General features: G+C 35.5%; 1 protein-coding gene and 1 long non-coding RNA gene across 2 annotated transcripts; both read right to left on the bottom strand.

Moving 5' to 3' along the window:
- Window positions 1-505: 505 nt before the first annotated feature.
- Window positions 506-22,165, bottom strand: LOC106139747 (cilia- and flagella-associated protein 61). Its single transcript, XM_060948333.1, is given in 29 exon segments — window positions 506-742; window positions 1,039-1,116; window positions 1,501-1,611; window positions 1,851-2,021; window positions 2,639-2,865; window positions 3,388-3,451; window positions 4,064-4,233; window positions 4,607-4,805; window positions 4,990-5,144; window positions 5,771-5,949; window positions 8,762-8,893; window positions 9,310-9,504; window positions 9,933-10,061; window positions 10,194-10,312; window positions 12,779-13,001; window positions 13,521-13,697; window positions 14,009-14,079; window positions 14,464-14,575; window positions 15,129-15,246; window positions 15,522-15,586; window positions 15,692-15,748; window positions 15,957-16,216; window positions 17,754-17,823; window positions 18,406-18,569; window positions 19,005-19,140; window positions 19,635-19,779; window positions 20,476-20,633; window positions 21,211-21,345; window positions 22,020-22,165. Coding segments are annotated over 29 exon segments (4,203 nt in total).
- LOC132902554 (uncharacterized) lies at window positions 16,894-17,592 on the bottom strand. Its single transcript, XR_009657174.1, has 2 exons — window positions 17,372-17,592; window positions 16,894-16,989 (listed from the first exon to the last, which is right to left on the bottom strand). It is a non-coding gene; the product is annotated as an uncharacterized LOC132902554 (long non-coding RNA).
- Window positions 22,166-22,330: the final 165 nt, after the last annotated feature.

Genomic DNA, 22,330 nt, shown 5'->3' with positions numbered 1-22,330 from the left:
TCAGTCAAGAATACTTTATGACTTTGACGTTGATCAAAATAGTCATGGACATTGAAAAGAAGATGAGAAGAATAGCAAAGAAGACGTCCATGAGGTAGTGTTTATAAAAAATAATAATGGTTTTAACGGTATTTTATTAAAAGGTCGAGGTTCCAATCATTATGCTTTGGATACCAAGTTCGCTTTCCTAGGTGCATTTATTAGATATGCATATATATAATAACGTTTATATGCTTTGCGGGGTAGACAGAGCTGACAGTTTTGAAAAGACTAAAAGGCTACGTTCAACTTAATGATGGAATTGGATTAAACATAATAGGTTGCTAGTCCATTGCCTGCGAGAAAGAATCTCAAGTATATTAGCCTTTTCCCTAGTCGCCTTTTACGATATCCATAGAAAGAAGTCCTATTATAAAGTGGCGAAAACATTTATCCTGAATTTATCAAAACCAACAATCCACGTTAAAAATCTTTATTAAACCAAAAAAAAGTAAAGACGCCGCGCTCAGTACAATATCATTTCCATCAACTTTGTTACACTAGTCCTCTTCTTATAGAACGCCGGATGGGAATAAATGTCCCCCATGAAAAGCTGTCGTCTCGACGGATGCAAATACATGGGCAGCAAGATATCGTGTTGATCTATCCATTCGAATACGTAATCTATAATGGCGTCGATGTTGGCTGAGTGCTGATAGTCTGGTCGGATTTTGTCGAATATACGACTTTTTGCTGATGCGATCTGAAAATAATTTATTTTAAAAATTAAGTCTTTTTTTTTACAAAAATATGCATGGAACAGTTTTAGATGTAGGTACCCCAAATTTGTACGTACTTCATCATGATTTAATTGTCAATTAATCTCTGTACTCGTTGTTGGTAAATGAAAGGTAATAAAAAACTACAAGGTGCCAACCAATTATCTCCAGTCTAGTTAGAAATGAAGACAGACATTTCTGGTAAAAAATAAGTTTCTAAACCTAAGTTTAGGGTTAAAAATAAGTACTTTTAGAAAAGATAACATTAAAAATCGCATACCTGAGGACGTGGCAATATTGGCTCCTTTGGTTCTCCTATGATGTTCAGATTGTCATTTGGATCGGCGTCTTTTGTTTTCTGAAATGGTAAAAAAATAAAAATTGGAATAGCCAATTTTGTATTCTAACAGGTACTCTACACTGCTGAAGGCAAATAAAAGAAGTTTGTTTTTGTCTCTTTTCTCTCTCTCTCTCGCTCTATCTCATCGACTTTTACCAAAGGAACTCCCTCACAGCCTATCGCACTATTCGCTTATAAGTATGAGAATATAAACAGTTAGGTTAGTTGTCGTAAATGGTGACTGGATAGGCTTATAAACTTGGGATTCCACTTATACGCGATGGGCCAGTAAGCTGTCACTATTTGAATCTCAATCCTATTATTAAGCCTAACAGAACGTGGCCTGTCAGCCTTTCATGACGTGATTATATATATGAATTATTATAAACAGTCAGTTCTTACTTTTGGATTAAGTTCTTTCACCATCGCGAACAGCTCATCAACATGGTCTATGTATAGGAACTGCGCCCACGGCTGACGGAAATAATCGTAAAAGTCGTCAATTCGTTTCGTCTGAAAATAAAACAAGATTGTTTCAGTATCTATAAGAAAGCTGTGAAATTTTGAATAAAATTACCTTTATACGCCTTTTACGACATCCATTGGAACGAGACGGAGTGGTCATAGAGTGAGAATAGTATACCAATACATGTAAGCGCTAGACTTGCTAGACGCACCCAGAACATAGTGAAACAATAAACGTTTTTTGTTGCCAACGAGACCCTAAAAAGTTTAAAAGAGGAATAACTCACAACAAATTTCACATAAACATTGTTCAAGACATTGGTAGGTTTTCCATATAGATTCTTAAAGTTCTCCAACGAGTATGTAACAGGACTGAGACAGGTTACGCCGTCGACCACCAAGTTCATATCCAGGTGGAGTTTGAAGTAGCCTTTCTTGTATGTCTCTAATACGTATCCCTGTGAATAACAAGAATCATCATCATCATCTGTGCCGTGTGGTTCCCAGCACTTTAGAACGGGATCACTCCATATTTTTCCAATGGATGACGTAAATGGCGACTAAGGGAAAAGCTAATAAACTTGGTATTCTTTTTGTAGGCGATGGGCTAGCAACCAGCAACTATTTGAATCTCAATTCCATAATTTAGTCATACAGCTGAACGAAGCCTTTTATCCTTTCAATTCTGTTGGCTCTGTCTACCCCGCTAGGGATATAGACGTGACTTCAACTATAATCATCTGTGTGCATTTGCTCATCATCTGTGATGAAATATTTAGTGTCAGACAGATAATAAACCTTTCTACTTTCTTTACTTAGTACAACTTTGACCCACCTAGTGAAAAGGCGTTGTAATAACTATTTAGGGATGTTAAGAGATATAGGCGAGTCCTGGAATACAGAACAAGTACACAAACCAAGCAGACAACAAGACCAAGGATCAAGGTGATCGTTCTGTTTAGCCCAGACTGAATGAACTGTACACAAGTTTGCCAATAGTAAAAGAAACCTATATCGAAGACTGAATTTCCTTGCTCCTACGATGATGATAAGAGCGTACGAGTATAACACTAACGTTGTAATGCAGAGAATGTACGTAATAGTGCGGGCACTTTTTGCCCGGAGACCGCACGTCCAGGAACTGCAGACCGCCAGGGAGCATGCAGCAGGTCACCACAGGCTTCTTCAGCGAGGGTATGTCTCCAATGGATGTATCTTCTTCCCTTGGGATCGATATATTTTTGTGTAACGCAATAGGTTTAAGAGTGGCTTTTTTGAGAGTTACATATATTTTTTAAGATGCTAGCTTACGGTGATGTTAACGAGTAATTATCTTAGAAAATAAACAAACAAAAGAAACACATATCCCTTTTTATGTAATAAGACTCGGAAGGCTTCACTAATTGGATAGCTGTTACCTAAAATAATAACTAAGAGTTTTAAATATTATTAATTCTTTTTATTTGATTATCTTTTACAAGTGCCGTGTGGTTCCCGGCACTAAAGAATACGCCCGCTTCATATCTTTTCTCACGGATGTCGTAAAAGGCGACTAAGGGATATGCTTATAAACTTGCGTTTTTTCTTTTAGGCGATAAGCTAGCAATTTGTCACTATTTGAATGTCAATTCCATCTTTCCTACAGCGGAGCGTGGTTTTTCAGTCTTTGTGAGACTCTTCGCTCCGTCTACCCCGTAAGGGATTAAAACGTGGTAATATTTTCATATGAATCAGTAAAAATAGTAGGTACTCACAATGGTATTTCTGTGGATTCACTAGAACTCTTTGAACTTGAACCGCTACAATCATAATCAGATTTTGCACAACTCTTCTTATGCTCTTTTGGCTTGAATAATGGATCAAGTTTGTTTCTTATTATTTCGCCAAGCTAAAATAGATACATAAAAAGATAGTATATACCAAAATAAAAATTTACGACCCTAATTATACCCATCTACAAAGAGTGTTAATGGAATCCCCATAAATAAAACTTGAAAAACTTGCATTCATTAAAATTTTGGTGGAAAATTATATGCTAAGGTTAACCTAAACCGACGATCTTGCATGAAAAGATTGTTGAATATGTATGAAGCAAAAGAAATATGCCCAATCCGTAGCGAATTTAATTACGTAATCTCTGCCTACCCTTCCGATAAAGTGACACGATTATATGTATTTTGTGCCGTGTGGTTCCTGACACTTATAGAATAGGACCACACCATTTCTTATCCGTGGATGTCGTTTAAGGCGACTAAGGAATGGCTAATCAACTTGGGATTCTTCTTCTAGGCGATAGGGTAGCAACCTATCACAATTTCAATTCCATCACTTAGCCGTATAGCTGAACGTGGCTTTTCAGTCTTTTCAAGACTATTAGCTCGGATATATAAGAGGTAGTCTCTGCCTACCCCTCCGGGAAAGAGGCGTGATTTTATGTATGTATGTATAGCTCGGATATAGACGGGATTATATGTACTCGTATGTGTGTATCATAGCATACCTTAGCACCGATCTCGTAAGAATCATAATACTTGTGTTGTCTGTCATCAGCGAAGTACTTCCCATAGTACCTGGTGGCCGGGCCGGCGGCGTACACGCTAGGGTTCTTAGTACGAAACTCGTGGTCGATTAGAATCCCATCATTGTACGCAATACCACTTTTGTTGATAGCTGATTGTGGACAGAGAGCGGACGAGTTTATTTTATAAGTTGTACAGTCACCCGCGTATCAAGTATATAGGTATGGCGGCCTCAGTGGCGTAGTGGTGGTGGAGTGCGTTTGTCTGTGACACCGAAGGTCTCGGGTTCGAATCCCGGCCAGGGTATGATGGGAAACGAACGTCAGAGAACTGCTTGGGTCATGAATGTTTATCTTTAAAAGTATTTATTCATTATAAAATATAGTATCGTTGAGTTAGTAGCTCGTAAAACGAATCACGTGCTTAATTCGAGACTTACTCAGTCTATCTAATTTATTTAGTTCTATTCTAAATAAAGTACAGGCAACCACACAGAAAAGAGTGAGAAACGTTAGATACTTTACCTACAAACGCTTGAGGATTGATGCCCTTCTTTCCATAATAGAAGAACGCAGAACATTGGAGGCTGATCCTCTTGAAATGCGAGAGGAACTGCACATGACTGACCAAGTTGTTTCCATCCACAGTCCAGTCCAAGAAATAGTATGAACGGTATACTGTGATGTTAAGATTGGTAAGTACCTCTTGAATTGTTTGGTCTACCTGCAAATAAAATAAAAATCAAACATACTGGAACAGCTGAGAGAAATCCGTCATAGGAATAAGTCCGCGATTGTGCATTTTTTAAGCAGAACGTGGCCTATCTGTCTTTTCAGGACTGTTAGCTTTGTCTACCCCGCAAGGGATGCAGACGTGATTATATGTACGTATTAAAAAATGTACTCACATATTGGTTACAGAATATTGATACCCTGGTCTCCCGTTCGTCTTCTGGCGGGAAGGGCTCCACAAATATAATATTTTCAGTAGGAACATTGATTTCTATAAGCGCAGTTAGACAGCAATATGCGTGTATAGTCGCTCCGTATACTATAATTTTGTCTAAAACAAAATTATGCAATGCTAGAGTAGAATTATTAAGTCCCAGCTATCCTTTCCTCCATACATTCTCCATAGAGAATCCTTTCCATAAAGGTTGATTTTTCTGCGGCCTCTGACTCGGTGGTATACGTCACTGCTTACATACATACATACATATAATCACATCTATATCCCTAGCGGGGTAGAGAGAGCCAATAGTCTGATAAGCCACGATCAGCTGTTTGGATTAATGATATAATTGAGATTCAAATAGTGACAGACTTTATAAGCCTGTCCTTTAGTCGACATTAAGGACATCCATGGGATATAAAGTGGTTCTATTCTTAAGTGCCGGAAACCACACGGCACAAAAGTTCCTTTTCTTGTTGAAGTCAGTTAAAATTAAAGAGTGTTATAAAATAATAGAATACTAGAGGCCGCCCGCGACATCGTCCGCGTGGAATCATTCCCGCGGGAACTCCAGGATAAAAAGTAGCCTATATGTTATTCTGGGTCTTCATCTACCTAAATACTATATTTCATCGTAATCGGTTAAGTTTTTGCGTGAAAGAGTAACAAACATCCATACTGACATCCTGACATACAAACTTTCGCATTTATAATATTAGTAGGATTGTGGCACTTACAATCGTAGTTCGTATAATTATCATTGGCCAAAGTGAACCTAAAGACATAGTTGATGGCTCTAGAAGATTCCACGTAAGAGTTCACCACAAACACATTCTCCGGTAGGTATTCCGAAGTCATCCGAACCTCTTCGGTTAAGTTCGGGACGTCTAAGCGTTTGTATTTGCAAGGTTCACCACTGGAATTGAAATACTATTATTTCAATTTAGTAAGTTAACATTTTATTGCACCGAAAAATTCAAGACTAAATAGACAGAAAAAAGGCAGCCTTATCTATACTAATATTATAAAGCTGAAGAGTTTGTTTGTTTGTTTGAAAGCGCTTATCTCAGGAACTACTGGTTCAAATTAAAAATAATAGTTTAAAAAAAACTAAAAAACTACGCTTTATTGCTAATCAAACTAAAAAATAGAAAATAAAATTTAAAGACAAAGGAATTATAAAACAGTAGTAGCAAGTCGAACAATCGGTTATACTCAATTACCTCCGATTAAAATTATAACAAAATTAAATTTATAAACAAAACAATTTAAATCAGAGGTAAAAAGCGTGGGGTGCCTGATGTAGTAAATATTAAAATCATTCTATTAGCATATATTTATGACAAGAGAGTTATGAAAATGAAGTAAAATGCACCCCACGCTTTTTACTCTGATTTAAATTGTTTTGTTTATAAATTTAATTTTGTTATAATTTTAATCCGAGGTAATTGAGTATAACCGATTGTTCGACTTGCTACTACTGTTTTATAATTCCTTTGTCTTTAAATTTTATTTTCTATTTTTTAGTTTGATTAGCAATAAAGCGTAGTTTTTTAGTTTTTTTTAAACTATTATTTATTTTCTATTTTTTAGTTTGATTAGCAATAAAACGCCTAGTTTTTTAGTTTTTTTATACAATTATTTTTTGGTAGAAGTGTTAACTTCCTACTACTTCTACTACGCTGTATAACTATCTTACTAGAAATGACTTTCGCAACCATGCGCCCATCGCCGGAGGTTTTCACAACTAACTTTCTTAAAGTTATATGTGGCCTGATTGGATTAAATCTCATAATATTCTCATCATCATGATTCTTTTTTAGGCGATGGGCTAGCAACCTGTCACTATTTGAATCTCAATTCTATCTTAAAGCCCAATAGCTGAAGGTGGCCTATCAGTCTTTACAAGACTGTTGGCTCTGTCTACCCCGCAAGGGATATAGACGTGATTATATGTATGCATGTATGTATGATGATTGTTAAACCCAGTTGAAAAGAATTTTATAGTGATAAATCACTGTTAATAATATTTTTGACTATCCAGCAAACATAACAATTTTCGATTGTGGCCTTGCCAGGAATCAAACCACAAGATTAAGAGGCAGATTGATACAGGAACAAAAATATTTCAAACATACCTCCACTGCCTTTACAACCAGGAACGCAACAATGTTTATCTGAAGACATCGTGGCACTTTTGTAGTAAAATCTGTCTTTCACAAAAACAAACTTGGGACTCCTATCTCAAATAATCAGGTACTTTTTACAGGAGTCCTATCTCAAAATATCTGCACAACACAGTGAACACAGTCAGAGTCCAATCTCAGATGATAAAATCACACGAATATCCGGAAGAACAAAGCTCGACTCAACGGAAGATTCCAAACTCCAAATAACGACAAGTTATCAGCACAAAACAAAGTGCAAATAGGTAAATACACAGGCACCGGTAAAAAAACAGAAAGAAAGTTTACAGGTGTTAGAATCGAATTCAAAACTTACTGCAAAACTTATTTTACATAAATAAACAAACTGTCACTCATTTTCCAAGCGAGTATTACAGTGTTGCTATTATAAATATGCAAAAGTTACATAATGTTAATTCAAGAATCGCATTAATATGTTAAATACGTATTAAATATCGCAAAGTTCTGTAGGTAGTAACTTTATTCTTGTATTGTTGTAAATTTAGTTGTTCAATTTTCATTTATTACTTTTGTTTTATTACTTATATATTTTTTATTGTTTTAAAATATTCTACTAATTCTACTATTGTTTCTAATGGTAATTCTAAATGGAGCGATGCGATGAAATAAAAAAGCCTTAGGTTAATAGTAACATTATATGGAAATATATTACATCTCTTTTTGGACTCCTTATACGTCAGAACTTCTTGGTTTCTTGTATGGAGATTACTGGCACTGGTGCTATCTCTGTCTCTCTTACTCTCATACGAAGGATCTAAAAATGAATTTATTAATCCTGGCAGTTTTAATAAGGATAATGAGAAACTCTTATCAAAATATTGCATTGTCATCGGTCCTTGATACGTGTGCAAAGTTTCAAGTTGATCAGACGTTTAGAAATCAGTGAAAATTAAGCTCAAAGATTCCGTTACATACATACATACATACATACATACATACAACCCAAGCTAATAAAAGCGTAGTAAAAAATGTTTTGTGTCGAATAAACCATTTATCGAGGAAGGCTTTGGGCTATAATATATATAGGTATATAATATCACGCTGCAACTATAATGAGCGAAGAAATAATGGAAAATGTGAAAAAAAACGGGGAAAATTATTCATCCTTGAGGGTTTCAATGATGCCCAAAATAACTATTTAACGCGGACGAAGTCGCGGGCACAGCTATTATGTCTTTATGCTATATGTTATATATGTTCAAAGGCAAACCCCGGGCTCCTCGCCAGGAAGTGAGGATGCAACCGGGACTAAAGCCAGGTGGAAGAATAAAAGGCGGCCTTATTGTAAGGAAGTGTGAAGAGGTAAGATGTGGTAATGGTTTAGTAATAACGACGTCCATATAATTATATGATGATTTTTTTATTAGGAAAAACAAACAGTCCATTTATATTAACCTCAGAAATGAATCCTAAATTTTTATAGTTTTAGTAATAATAAGGTTTTAGTAAGGTAAGTATTAAAGTTGTCTTTTTTTCGTTTCTCCTCATATCAAAGAATTTTAAAGAATTAAGGTTACTTGCTGAATTTGTCGGCGTTCGTTTTCCAAAACCTTTTCGAAATAATCAGGCGGCTGGTACTGCTTTCCGAACATAAGACAGAGATAGTCATAGTATATCCTGCCACCGTTAGATACAGTTACAAATTTGTGTTGCCTGAAACATAATAAAATTATACGAATTTTCAACTCATCATCTAAACAACTTCAAAACCGACTTCATAAAAGAGAAGCATTTTAAATCAACTATGTTTTTTTTTTTACTTCAAAAAACAAGCACAGTTATTCCTTACAGAGCGTCAGTCAAATCCAAAACCGGATTATTTTTAAAAGTTGGCTTTTACCTTTTATGATATTTTTACTGTAACAAACAGTTTTGTTACTTATTCAAGAGTAAATAAATGTTGTTTACTACACTAAAACAAACACTTTTGTTACTTATTCAAGAGTAAATAAAAATTGTTTACTACACTAAAACTAACAATTTTGTTACTTATTTAAGAGTGAATAAAATTTGTTTACTGCACTAAAACTAACAATTTTGTTACTTAGTTAAGAGTGAATAAAAATTACTTGTCAATTCCCACAAGAGTGCCACGGACGGTATTCACATAATAAGTGTAAGGCACACTTCTTATATATTTATCTGAGCTGGTGCTGTATTTATTAAACATGTGATCTGTAGAACTACACCTTTTCGGCATGTGGGGTATGGCCGACGGGGATATTAGATACACATTGTTGAATGACAAGTATGCGCAGGATTCACTGAAAAAATTGTAAAATAATCTTAATTTCTAACATAATATCTCTTAATTTAATATTCTTCTAATTTTAAAAAATAATTTGTTTTTCGTTACTTTCAATATAGTCAACAAAATTACTTCCCATATTGGTATTAAGGTATTAAGGTAAAAAATTCCACTTGCTTATATATCCAATATTTACATACACTATGTGACGCTTATGGTCAGGTTAAGAATTCTCATATTTTAACCGACGAGCCTGCATGAAGAGTGTTATGAATGTGGTCGACGCGAAAGAAGTATGCAGAGAAAGTGGCAAGCGGATAGATGTAGTCTCTGTCCCCCGGGAAAAAGGCGTGACTTTATGTATATATGAGCAATCCCAGTCGCTGGAAGAAAATATTTAACCAAAAGATTTCGATTAAATTAAACGTTAAACATTTTGCCCACCTGAACAACAATTTATCTATAAAAGCCAGTGCAGTTCTAGAGGCGCCTACCACGACTATTCTTGCGTTCACGTTTAGCATAGGAATGCTACAATACTTTTTGCTTAGAAACCACGTCGTGAAACCAATTCTGAAATCAAAACAACATGTGTACATATAGCCACGTCTATATCCCTTGCGTACCCCGCAAGGCATATACACTACACACGAGAGTTCATTACAAATAAGTATAATAACAAAAATCAAGCAACTATAATCATACATATTCTTGCTCAACGCAGCAATCCTCTTCAGTTCTGTTGTTTCTAAGTAATCAATCTCATTTTTCCTTGGCATTAGCGGTATCATGAGTGATGCCAAGATGTTTGCCTTGTATGCCATCTGTAAATAAATCATGTTTTCCATAAGTGTACATTCTTCAACCCAAGAAGAAATAATAATAGTAATGTATCCAAGACATACATAGTAGTGAATGACTAGGCTAGGCTAAATATTTTGACGGCCTCTGTGGGACAGCGGTAGTACTCTTGTCTGTGACACCAGAGGTCCCGGGTTCGAATCCCGACCAGGGCATGATGAGAAAAGAACTTTTTCTGATTGGCCTGGGTCTTAGACGTTTATCTATACAGGGTGACTTTTAATTTAACTGCATAAATTTAACTGTTAAGTGTAATCATTTAAAGGATATTTAAAAACGTTGAAAGAAAAATATCGGTTCATATTTCAGAAAGTACGAAAAAAAATAAAAGTATCAAAATCCACGATCCTAAATACGTCATATCACCCGGCCGCCGGAAAAGCGACGCATAAGATTCAGAGGTCAACGACACAATTCACTCAGCTGAGCGATTTCGACAACTCTGTACTTTACTTGATCTTGATACTAGAAAAATAATTTATTTTTCAGACATTTATTTACATGTTTAGTTTTAATTTCTTTTTGTAGTATTGGTGTTTAATAAAGCGTTTGACGTAATTTTTGAGGGTTTTATAAATGTGAAAATGATAACGTTTAATTTAAATAAAAATAGGCTCAAACAGCTCAGAAGCATGGGTATAGTCTATGTTTAAAAGGATGCAGTTGTTTTAAATGTCACCCTGTATAAGTATTTATTATAAAATATAGTATCGTTGAGTTAGTATCTCGTAACACAAGTTTCGAACTTACTTCGAGGCTAACTCAATATGTATAATTTGTCCTATACATATTTAAATTTAAAATATTGTAAATAAAACATAACTTTTATAAAAAAATTATTCACTCTCGCTCTTGCTCATTTTACCACATATGTTTTTTCAAGGTTTAAAGGAAACATATTATAGAAGAAACAGACATTTCTCGCTGGTTTCTCACTTGTCAAACACGCTGTAAACCATCACGGCCTTTGTTTTTAGAGTTACAATGCCTCAGTCCACTTTTCTTTATTGTGAATTTAATGATCTTCACAAGTAAATAATTAATTTCTCGATAAACCTGAGAGCAATGATGCTCTCAAGTTATGTAACGGTCTATGACCTAAATGAAATAAAAATAGGTAAAAAAACTTTTTAAGTTAAACGGTTTTATGTTAAACATACATTGCAATGTTTAATATAAATGTACTAAAAACCAAAAAATAATAAAATAGATACAGTCGTGGGAATTATAAACATATGCATAGACTAGACTAAAATAAAACCGTGGGGCACGTCAATTGTCTACAATCGTTGATTAAAATGTTTGTTTTGTAATGTTGTTACACTAAAATTAGGCAGTTGTTCAACCGACAACGATGGACGTGTGATAAGTAGGGCTAGAATGTGGAAACAAGTTAGCAAGCTCGATTAAGCGAGTTTTAGGGTTTCATAATGTTGAGCGAGTAGTACTTTTATCATAAGTTTTGTCGATTAAAGACAAACTACGAGCAGTGAAACGATTCCTCGCTAGCCAGCAAAATAGTAAGTAATTTGCGCACCGTCTGCGGGCCAACTGCCTAACAACGAATTAAACGATTCTTCTATCGCACATTAAGTCTATAAATTGTAGACAATTGACGTGCCCCACGGTTTTATTTTAGTCTAGTCTATGCATATGTTTATAATTCCCACGACTGTATCTATTTTATTATTTTTTGGTTTTTAGTACATTTATATTAAACATTGCAATGTATGTTTAACATAAAACCGTTTAACTTAAAAAGTTTTTTTACCTATTTTTATTTTCTAGTTTTTAGTTTTTATTTCGCATTCTGTTTAATTCACATTTTATCCCACTGCTTAGATTTTAATTTTGAATAGTAAATTGTATTCTACTTGTTGAGACCTTTCATTTGATACCCATGTTGATGGGATTGATAAAACCTAAGTTATCCGCCATTTTGTAGAGGCCGCCATCTTGGATTTCAATTTTTTATAGTATATTGTATTCTGCTTGTTGAGCCCTTTCATTTGATACCCATATTGATGGGATTAATGAAACCTAAATTATCCGCCATTTTGTAACGGCGGCCATCTTGAATTTATAATGATAATGAATAAACATAATTATATTGTCACCAAAATCCAAAGTGTATACAAAATTTCAGATTAATCGGTTGACAGGAAGAGGGTGAAATTTGAATTACTAAATTTGACCCAAGAATAAAACAAACGGGGTGAGCTAAATAAAACCGTTTAAAAACGTTATTCACAGATTCAGAACCTACCACGACTCAAGTACTAATAGAAAGGGCCTGAGAAATACACCTTTGTTTTGTTTTCTAACTTTACGGTAACTCTTTCGGTGAGGGTAAACATAGTGAGAAACCTTCACTTGAAGGGAACTGCCATATGTAATTCTGCAACCATGATGATAGAAGCGAAGCATACCCATTTGTTCCTATACCCAGTCAACCAAAGCAGGGTGTTACTTCCAGACAGCCTCATCATATCCCTGGCAAAGAACCTGTAATGCTGCTCAAACACGCGGTACACCATCGCAGTCTTCAGAGTTGCGAAGCCACATTCCACTTCTTTGTTGGTGTGGTACTTGTGAATGTGGTAAGTCTCTAGAAGGAACTTCGTTCGGATGAAGTCGATTTGTTCTGGAGGCCTGGAATATAACATACATACATATGTATAGTCACGTCTATATCCCTTGCGAGGTAGACAGAGCTAACAGTCTTGAAAACACTGATAAGCCAAGTTCAGCTTTTTGGCTCGATGATAGAATTGCGATTCGAATAGTGACAAGTTGCCTATCGCCTAAAAGAAGAAACCCAAGTTTATAACCCCCCCCCCCTTACCCCTTACCTCTTAGTCGCCTTTTACGACATCCACGGGAAAGAGAAGGAATGGTCTTATTCTTTTTTATTATTGTTACCGGAAACCACATGGCCTGGAATATAAACTTAATAATGGAATATAAATCCAATTCGGGCTAGGGTTCCCATCCTGCACAGGTCAGACAGGAGTCGTTTCGTGTACAAAACCTGACTTATCCAAACCAAGAGCATGGCCAAAGACGCACCTTTCCAAAACAGGTGCACTCCGAGACTCCGAGACTAACGCCGGAAAGAAGAAGAAGATGAAGTGAAGTTTCATATGCTACATTTAAGTTTCATTTACGTACTCAACGATCCCAAAGCCCACGACCCTGTGGCCGCACATCATGACGAACACGCGGTTCTCCTTGCCTTTCATCAGCGTGTTCTCAACGGTCCAGATCGTGTCTTTGCCCTCCACGTCGTGCATCACTTGAGATATCTGTGGCATGTCCGCCATTTCCGCCTCGCGTACTCGGATTTTTCTGGATTTTTTTTTTTATTAAAATGAATTTCAAGAAAAGTTCAATAGATATGCCTTTTGCACGCACGTTATCTTTTTTGTTGTCAATTTTAAAAGTACTGCAATATTTATTTTCAACACCAGGCTAGCTAAAAATACTTTTGTTCGTGAAAATTCGATAGGAGTTAAGCAGTCTAGTAACGAGTAAAATATGCAATATTATAACCGTACAGGGTGCTGAGCTGCTGACTAAAACCAGCATTATTTCTATTTTACGTAAAAGACTTCCTAGGAATGAACATTTATATCTCTTCATAATATATAAGTACATACCCAAAAATTGCATTTCTATGTGCCACATACAAAGCTGTATCAGTACAAACATCACCCCTTGTCGGCACGTACTGAAATCAAAGTTATTTTAACTGTCAAAATGTTAATAGTAATAGAAATTACTAAAATATACAAACACATTATGTCTTTGCTCCGCACGAGGCAGACAGAGCTAGTCATAATACTTAAAGGCCACGTGGACTAGAAAGCTTTATGATGGAATTAAAATTCTAAGGTAATGCCGTCTTTTTACCGTTAAAAAGAGGAAAAAATAGATAGATATTTAAAACTCTTTATTGCACCATAAGAGTAAAACATACAAAACAGACAGAGTATGGTACAAAGGCGGAGTTATCGCTAATGCGATCTCTTCCAGTCAGCCTTTGGATATAAGAAAACCAAACAGGAGATTGGCGTTGGTGCAGAGCGAGATAAATAAAAAATTATATACTTACACAAAAATGTTGCAACAAAGAAAATGCCGGCTCTTCTAAAGGTATCTCGATGATACAATAGTCGTAATCCTTCATCACTTCGAAGGCGGCTTCCAATAAGTCAAAAGCATGCCTATAAATAAGCTAACTTACATTTTCTTAAGAAACTTTTAAGATCGTAACCTATTTGGCAAAAGTGGTCGAACGGTAACAATGCCCAAAATAAAAATATAAAAGCGATGTGATCTTTAATCTCGTGACATCGAAGAGAATCGAGGTAGCTGTGAGATGTTAAATAAATAAAATAAAAATATATATACATTCATTTCAAAAGTACTCTACAGTTTTATTTACACTATAACAACAGAATTGAATAGAACATAAAAATAAATAAATATATACGGGACAAATTACACAGATTGTGTTAGCCTCGAAATAAGTTCGAGGCTTGTGTTACGAGATACTAACTCAATGATACTATATTTTACTATAAATACCTATATAGATAAACATCCAAGACCCAGGCCAATCAGAAAAAGTTCTTTTCTCATCATGCCCTAGCCAGGATTTGAACCCGGGACCTCCGATGTCACAACTAGGTAATTATTGACGTCACAAGGACCTTATAATTAAGAGCAACAGACCAGATGTTAAATGTCTTTACACTAAAATATATACAATCATACCTCTCGTGTACGCCGTCTCTGAGTCCAAACAACTCTATCATAAAAGCGTTGGGTTGTCCGTAATACAAGACTGGAAAAGGAGCTCGCTTGACGGTCACCCCACCTTTGGCTAATATACCTGAACGAATATGTCATATTTTACTTAAAGATAATACTTTTTATGACAATAAACATGTTATCCATGCTAAAATCCTATAGAGAAAAGACTAGTATTTTTGTTTGAATATACAAAAATAAATCAAATAGGTACTGGACATGATAGATGAAATCGACAAGGTAAAATATCCTGGAAATTCCCACGGGTGTAAAGCCCCGGACCAGAGCTAGTTTTAGAATGAAAGGAGAAGGGTTATAAACAAAACGATTTTACTTAATGGCTGGAAATTAACTTACCTTTTTTCTTTTCTCGATTTTGAAATTGTTTCTTTGATATCGCTTCAGTTTTATTTTCGGGACTTCTAAATAAAATATATATTTTTTTAATAGGTGATAAACGTATCAAATATATATCTAGCCATTTAAATATAAACAAACGAAAGAAACTTGGTATCTGCAATACTCACTTCTCATTTTTTGAAGATGTCTCAGCCAGTGACGTGTTTTTTACTTCAGACTCATTCCTAGTAAATAAAGTTGAATTTACATGTTTTTTATTGAATATCTAATGGTATCGATACTGTCTATGTCATTCATAGTCAAATAGTTCTTTGTCCAAAATGGCCATTATAAACGCGTCTGTCATTTGGGATTGAACGGATATAGTCGAGACTAAATCGTATCTCTAACTCAATAAATAATAAATAAATTATATCACGCTTTATTACTTACACTTCATCTAACGGAAATTCTTCAGGAATTACAAGTAATCCTTCATCGATATTGACGATTTCATAGTCGAGTGGCTCTTCGTCCAACATGGCCATTATAGACGCGGCTGTCATTTGGGACTGAACGGATATAGTCGACGCTATGGCGAATTTGGAACTGGCGTCTGAGGACTTTCGATCGTCTACGCTAGCACGGTTCATCGCTCGAACGAAGTTAACACGACTACTTTTAGGTTTAACTTCTTTTTTCTTTTGTCTTATCTACAGATTAAAATTGTATTGTTAAAAAATATGAAAGATATTGAGATGGCATTAAGAAAACGAAACATCCTCAGAACCTCCACTTCTAAAATATGATTTTTTAAATATATGTATATATAAAAGAGAACACTAACTGACATATCAACATACAGCCCAACCCAAACCTATGGGTCTAGAAATTGGAAAGGCTTGCTGTCTAGTGCAAATTAAGGTATCATAGGCATTTAACGCCCGCTTAATTTCAATTCAATATATTATTGAATAAAATGATTGGATTAAAAAACTGTTTAGAAAAATAGTTTTATTGTCAAAAAAAGAATACAAAAAACTAACACATATATGTTATCAGTCATATAAGATTATGAAAACAAAGACTTTCTGAATAGCCTGTCATTGGCGTTACTGAACATACAGTTTTTAGTAACGCCCATATATTTATTTACGTAATATCTTAATAAACACATATATTTCGACTTAGAGCCGTACAAAACTTAAAAGTATATTATATTATCTTTTTTTAGATAGCATCATAATTATCATTATATGAACTACAAATACTAAAATATTATAATTTTATAACACTTTCAAACATCTCGTAATTTCTACTTAATCATCTATAACAAAAATATTTCACTTTTAACATGTTCTATAACAATAGAAGATCAATTTTTAAAGGATTTTAATAAAAAATCAGATTATTATTAAAATGCCTATTGGGCGCTATTCACCGTAGGTGGCTAATGACGCCCCAAAACAGTACGTCAATTAACGCCCTGAAATGAAGTAAATTAATATTATAGCTTAAACATAAATGAGATCAGTAATCAACTTATATATCCTACGGACTATTCAGAGTATCAGTAATCAGTACCGGATCTGTTAAAAGCAAATCATTATGAAATATAACACATCGATTTTCGCCTTGTATAAATACGCCCACTTAGGATAATAGCGCCCATACAGGCTATTGACGCCCAAACCTCACGTCACGGGGCGTTATTACCCGAATAGCACCTTGTACCTAGTTCTCATATTTTCACACATAATTACAAACAAATCAATCAAATTGTCAATGAAATATGAATAAAGATATCTAAATAGAACGCTTATCACAAAATTAGACATGTAAATTACAGAAAATGAATTAAAACTTACGGATTTGTCGGAGTATTTTTTATAAGAACAGCGTGCACTGCCGGCGTCCTTCAAGTTCGGTTCACAACTGAGCGACCGATGGCCTGAGCGGCGCCGCGTCGCGTCCGCGCGTTCCTATTGGTTTATTCTATGTGTGCATGAAGTATAACGTAACTCGTGCGGCATTATCTCCGATTTTTAGCATTCGGGCGTTTTTACACATTGGGCGTTAAATGCCATACCTACCTTATAAAATATTTTTTGGTAATAAGCGGAAATTTTGTATTTTATTTTTTCCCAACCGGGCAGAGTAGCGGGCGTAATCTTGTGTTCTCATCAAAAAAAAAACAAATATCAAAGAATCATCTTTTCGTGTCATAAGAATAATAAAATTTAAACTTACGTCTTGTGGAACAGTTTTCAATTTGACCATGCGACTAAATGGGCTCCATTTTCCGCACATGACTGGTTCTCTGTAAATAATATTATTTGTATTTTATTTATTTAGAATAAAAAACAATTTTATAGGAGATATATAAAAAATTGTGCCGTGTGGTTGCTGGCACCAAAACAAAAAGAATAGGACCATTCCTCCTTTCCCATGGATGTCGTATAAGGCGACTAAAGGATAGGCTTACAAACTTGGGATTCTTTTTGTAAGCGATGGGCTAACAACCTGTCACTATTTGAATCCCAATTCTATCATTAAGCCAAATACCTGAACGAGGCCGATCAGTATTTTCAAGACTGTTGGCTTTGTCTACCTCACAAGGGATATAGACGTGATATCTACTTACACGTCATTTTCATTACATACCTTAGCATCCTACTAACATTTATTATAAATGCTAAAGATTTTTAGGATGTTAACTCTGTCTAGCCCGTAAAAGATATAGACGCGATTGTATTCATTCATTCCACCCAAATGTTGACTGGAAGAGATTGCATTAGCGATAAGTCCGCCTTTGTACCATCTCTGTCCGTTTTGTGCTGTTTTGTATGTTTCACTCTTATGCTGCAATAAAGAGTTTTATCTATCTCCCTAACCTACTTACCCAAATGTGCTAAGCAGTTTGTTACTTCTTTTCATATTCTCTCGTTCTAGTGGCGTGGTCTTCGTCAGACCATAAAAAGGTTTGAGGTCATAATTCTTCTGTAGTTTCTCATAGTTAATTTCAGAGTTGAGGCACATCACACCCGCTACAGATCTGTCTTTTTGCTAAAATCAAAAATTCTTACATAAATACATGTAAGTATATAATCACGTCTATATCCCACGCGGGTTGACAGAGCCAACAGTAAAATGACTAAAAGGCCAAGTTCAGCTTTGAATTTTGAAGGCTCAACAATATTTTTGGCTAATATTTGTCATTCCACTATCAATCAACTTCAATTGGATCACTAGCTAACCATGACCTTTCAGTCTTATTGATATTTGTCTGTCCCGTAAAAATATAGTCGTGATATGTATGACCGAAAAAGAGATGGATGGATGGCGTAAAGGATAGTACCTATGAGGAGAAAGGGAGTAACCAGTGAGATGGCAATTGATAGAAGTAATTGGAAAAACTAACATACCTACTGTGCCGACCCCACGTAAAAAGTGGGAAAAGGTAACGACGAAGAAGAAGAAATGGATGTATATTGTACACACCTCGGCAACTATGATTCGTCTTTTAGTATCTGGGTGATGGCCAACCAACTCAGCAATATAATAGTCGCCATAAAGCTCTTTCAATTTTCTGCATTTCTTGTCTAGAATTTCCACTATTTCGTCATTGTCTTCCTCACTGAAAAATTTACAAAATACCTGAACAACCATTGAGAAAATGACTTTTGTAAAAAGAGAACCGCCTCCAATCGATATCCTCCTTTTTTGAAGACGGCTAAATAACTAAAACCTTCTCTTAAGTGTAATAAACACTTTCCTGAGAACCGCATCAAAATCAGCGAAACGCGATGCAATCGCGGACGAATATACATACAGATAACCACCTTTTTTGAAGGCAGTTAATAAAGTACCATTAGTTCATTATTGGAACATTTACTTAAAATAGGTGGAAACAAAAGAATAAAAATTTCAATTTTAAAAAACATGCAATATCTATCAATGCTTCTAAGTCACAAGTCACAATAGACCATCACGCGACGCTATCAGCCAATAACAGTTCAGCTGTTTGGCTTTATTATAGAATTGAGATTTAAATAGTGACAGGTTGCTAGTCCATCACATTTAAAAAAATCCCAAGTTGATAAGCCAATCGTGAACTTTGCTATAACTTACACAGCCCTTCGCAGTTTAAGTTGGGGGCAAAAGTCTTGACTCTGCGCCGCGAACATAAAGATTCCTAGATTGTCGTCAGTAATGCATTTAGCGTTAAATTTGTACGTGATGTTGTTTCTGAACACGTTGTATTTGGCGTAGGACTCTATAACAAATAGTTTTGACATGTAATAAACATAAGTCAATATACATATACTTAATCACACCTATATCCCTTGCGAATAAGACAAGGCTATTAGTCTTGAAAATACTGAAACGCCGCGTTAATCTCTATGGCTTGACGGTGGAATTGAGATTCATACAGTTTATGTGTTTAGTACACAGAAACTGTATGTAGGTCAAAATAATATTACAAACTATAACGTTACTGACGTATGGTAAAATAGAGCCACTATTGGGCTTAGGAAGATGAAATTTAGCCTGTATGGCCTAAGGGAGCGTAAGAATGCACTAAGCGCGACGCTGAGCACTAAGGTAACGAAAAATAATAAAATTTACCTACAAATTTTTGAGGGCGGAAAATCTGAGGCATTATTCATATATATATGTTACCCTACTCCGAAAAGTGTACTCTATCTGTCTGCCAAATATTTCGAAGTGTTTGTATTTATTCGTTAAAAAATTTAATCTTCATAACATATGTGACGTTTCAGTAAGACATCGCAGGTACGAGAAAAGAGATGATAAAAACAATCTTTATTTGGACTAGTTTTACAAGTTAAAAGAGGGTTAAGCTATAGACCTCGTGTCTATAGCTAAATCCAGCAAGTTAACGGAACGACGTCACACATAAGTATTATTATATGACGTTCCGTGAAGTGTTGTTAATAATTTCCTTTACCTTTCGGACAGCCCTTGGTCACAAGTAGCAAAATATTCTTCAGATAAGCGTCATTGACGAAGACGGAGGTCAGGGCTTCATGCACGAAGTAATCTATGACTCCATCCGCACAGCACATGAAGTGGATGAAGAAGGTATTCCGGGATAGGTAGAAACGACTGGAAATCATTATTTCACGTGTATTGCAAAATTTTTGGAAAGACTGCAGATTATTTACCATTAAATTTTATATTTCCAACCCATATATCACAAACCAATCAGATGCTTTAATCACACTTGGATAGAATTGTCATACCTAATTGGTGTTGCTTAAGAAAAGTCTAAGCACTATGATCGAAGAGTCTGTAGCAGAAGCGATAATTCGAGCTCAACCGCCACAAAGGGAAGACACCGTCAGACTAGGTGTTATGCCTTGACAACTGCGCGAGAGACGATTTTGAGTCGGAGGTTGTATTATGTTCAAATCCGTGAAATCTTTGCTTGCGCGATTTATACACTTGGCTGCTATTGGCTGAGCGTGCCACATTCTTCGCTATGATTGACAGATGGCGTGTGACGTCAGTGATGTCACCACAAGTCTAAAAAAGCAAAGTGAGAATGCCCCAAAACAATGACTTCTACGAGCAAACTATAGTTACATAGGAAATTTGAGCAACGTGTGCTACTTTCCGGGCTGAAGCGCGGGACGGATGGTCGCTACTATAAGGATAAGACAAAACATTCAAACTGACTCACTGGAACATGTTCCTAACCCACATTTCCCAATCAGACGCCTCTATGGCCACCTGGACGGGATGGTCGTTGAACGCCATGAACCCAGCTACTTCCTTATCCGCGTTGATCATGCAGATGGCTAGTGTGGATAGTTCACTGAAATTTAATAATTGTTAAATTCGAGTTCTCTGAACAGATGTAGCGTCGAGTAATCATTTAACTAACAGCACATAAATTATTTAAAGTGTAAAACTGGCAGGTATTTAGCATAATGCCAAAAAACAAAAACTGAGATAGTTTGGAAAAGCACAATAGGCCTCTAACGATAATTATCCTTATCGAACTGAAATACATACATCTTTTTCTTCAGTAGGTGAAAGACATATTGTATTGGATCGATCATGGTTACACATCCAACTGTAACTTCACATATAGCTTTCTATGAGGCTCTGTATGATTACGAGAGATAGATTTTATGTACTTGCATCACGAATTACCATATAAAGCATAACATGGATAAGCCTCTTTTCCGGAATTCCATTTCAATACTTACACTTACAGTATACTACATTGTCCGCGGGTAACATAGGACTACAATTTACGTGAACGAAGTCAGGGGAAAACAGCTACCACTAATATATTCTTCATTCCACTTGTAAAAATTTCGGAAAAAATCTTAATAATTTACAAATCCCACAATCCCGGACGGAGGCATGTCCATATTAATATATATGTTTCAGTTCATTGACCCCAATTCAATCTACCTATTCCGATCTCTGATGATTACAGACCCTTCAGTGAACATACAGAACACTTAAAAAAATACTTACATCAAAGCGCCAATGTTAGCATCTCCAAAAAGTGGTTCCGTTAGCGTCCGATCACAAAACTTCTCAATATCATATTTGTCTTCTTCCACCGCCCTTCGAAATCTTCTACCAGTCGGCCCTACGTCGAAATCGAAGAATATAGACATTGTTCAAGGAAAACCGTCAAATTTTCGAATAAATAATAGTAGTGTAAATCTAGTGTGCCATGGTACTTTTTTAATGATAAATAAAGCGGATATTATAGGTTTCATCCAATTATTTTTTAAAATAATAAAATGTAATTTCATAGCCTAAATAACTACAAGATCTAG

This window comes from Amyelois transitella, chromosome 15 (assembly GCF_032362555.1).
Source record: "Amyelois transitella isolate CPQ chromosome 15, ilAmyTran1.1, whole genome shotgun sequence".
In the NCBI taxonomy this organism is placed as follows: Eukaryota; Metazoa; Arthropoda; class Insecta; order Lepidoptera; family Pyralidae; genus Amyelois; species Amyelois transitella.
Note: the sequence above shows the minus strand (reverse complement) of the source record. Positions and strands in the feature narration are given on the sequence as shown.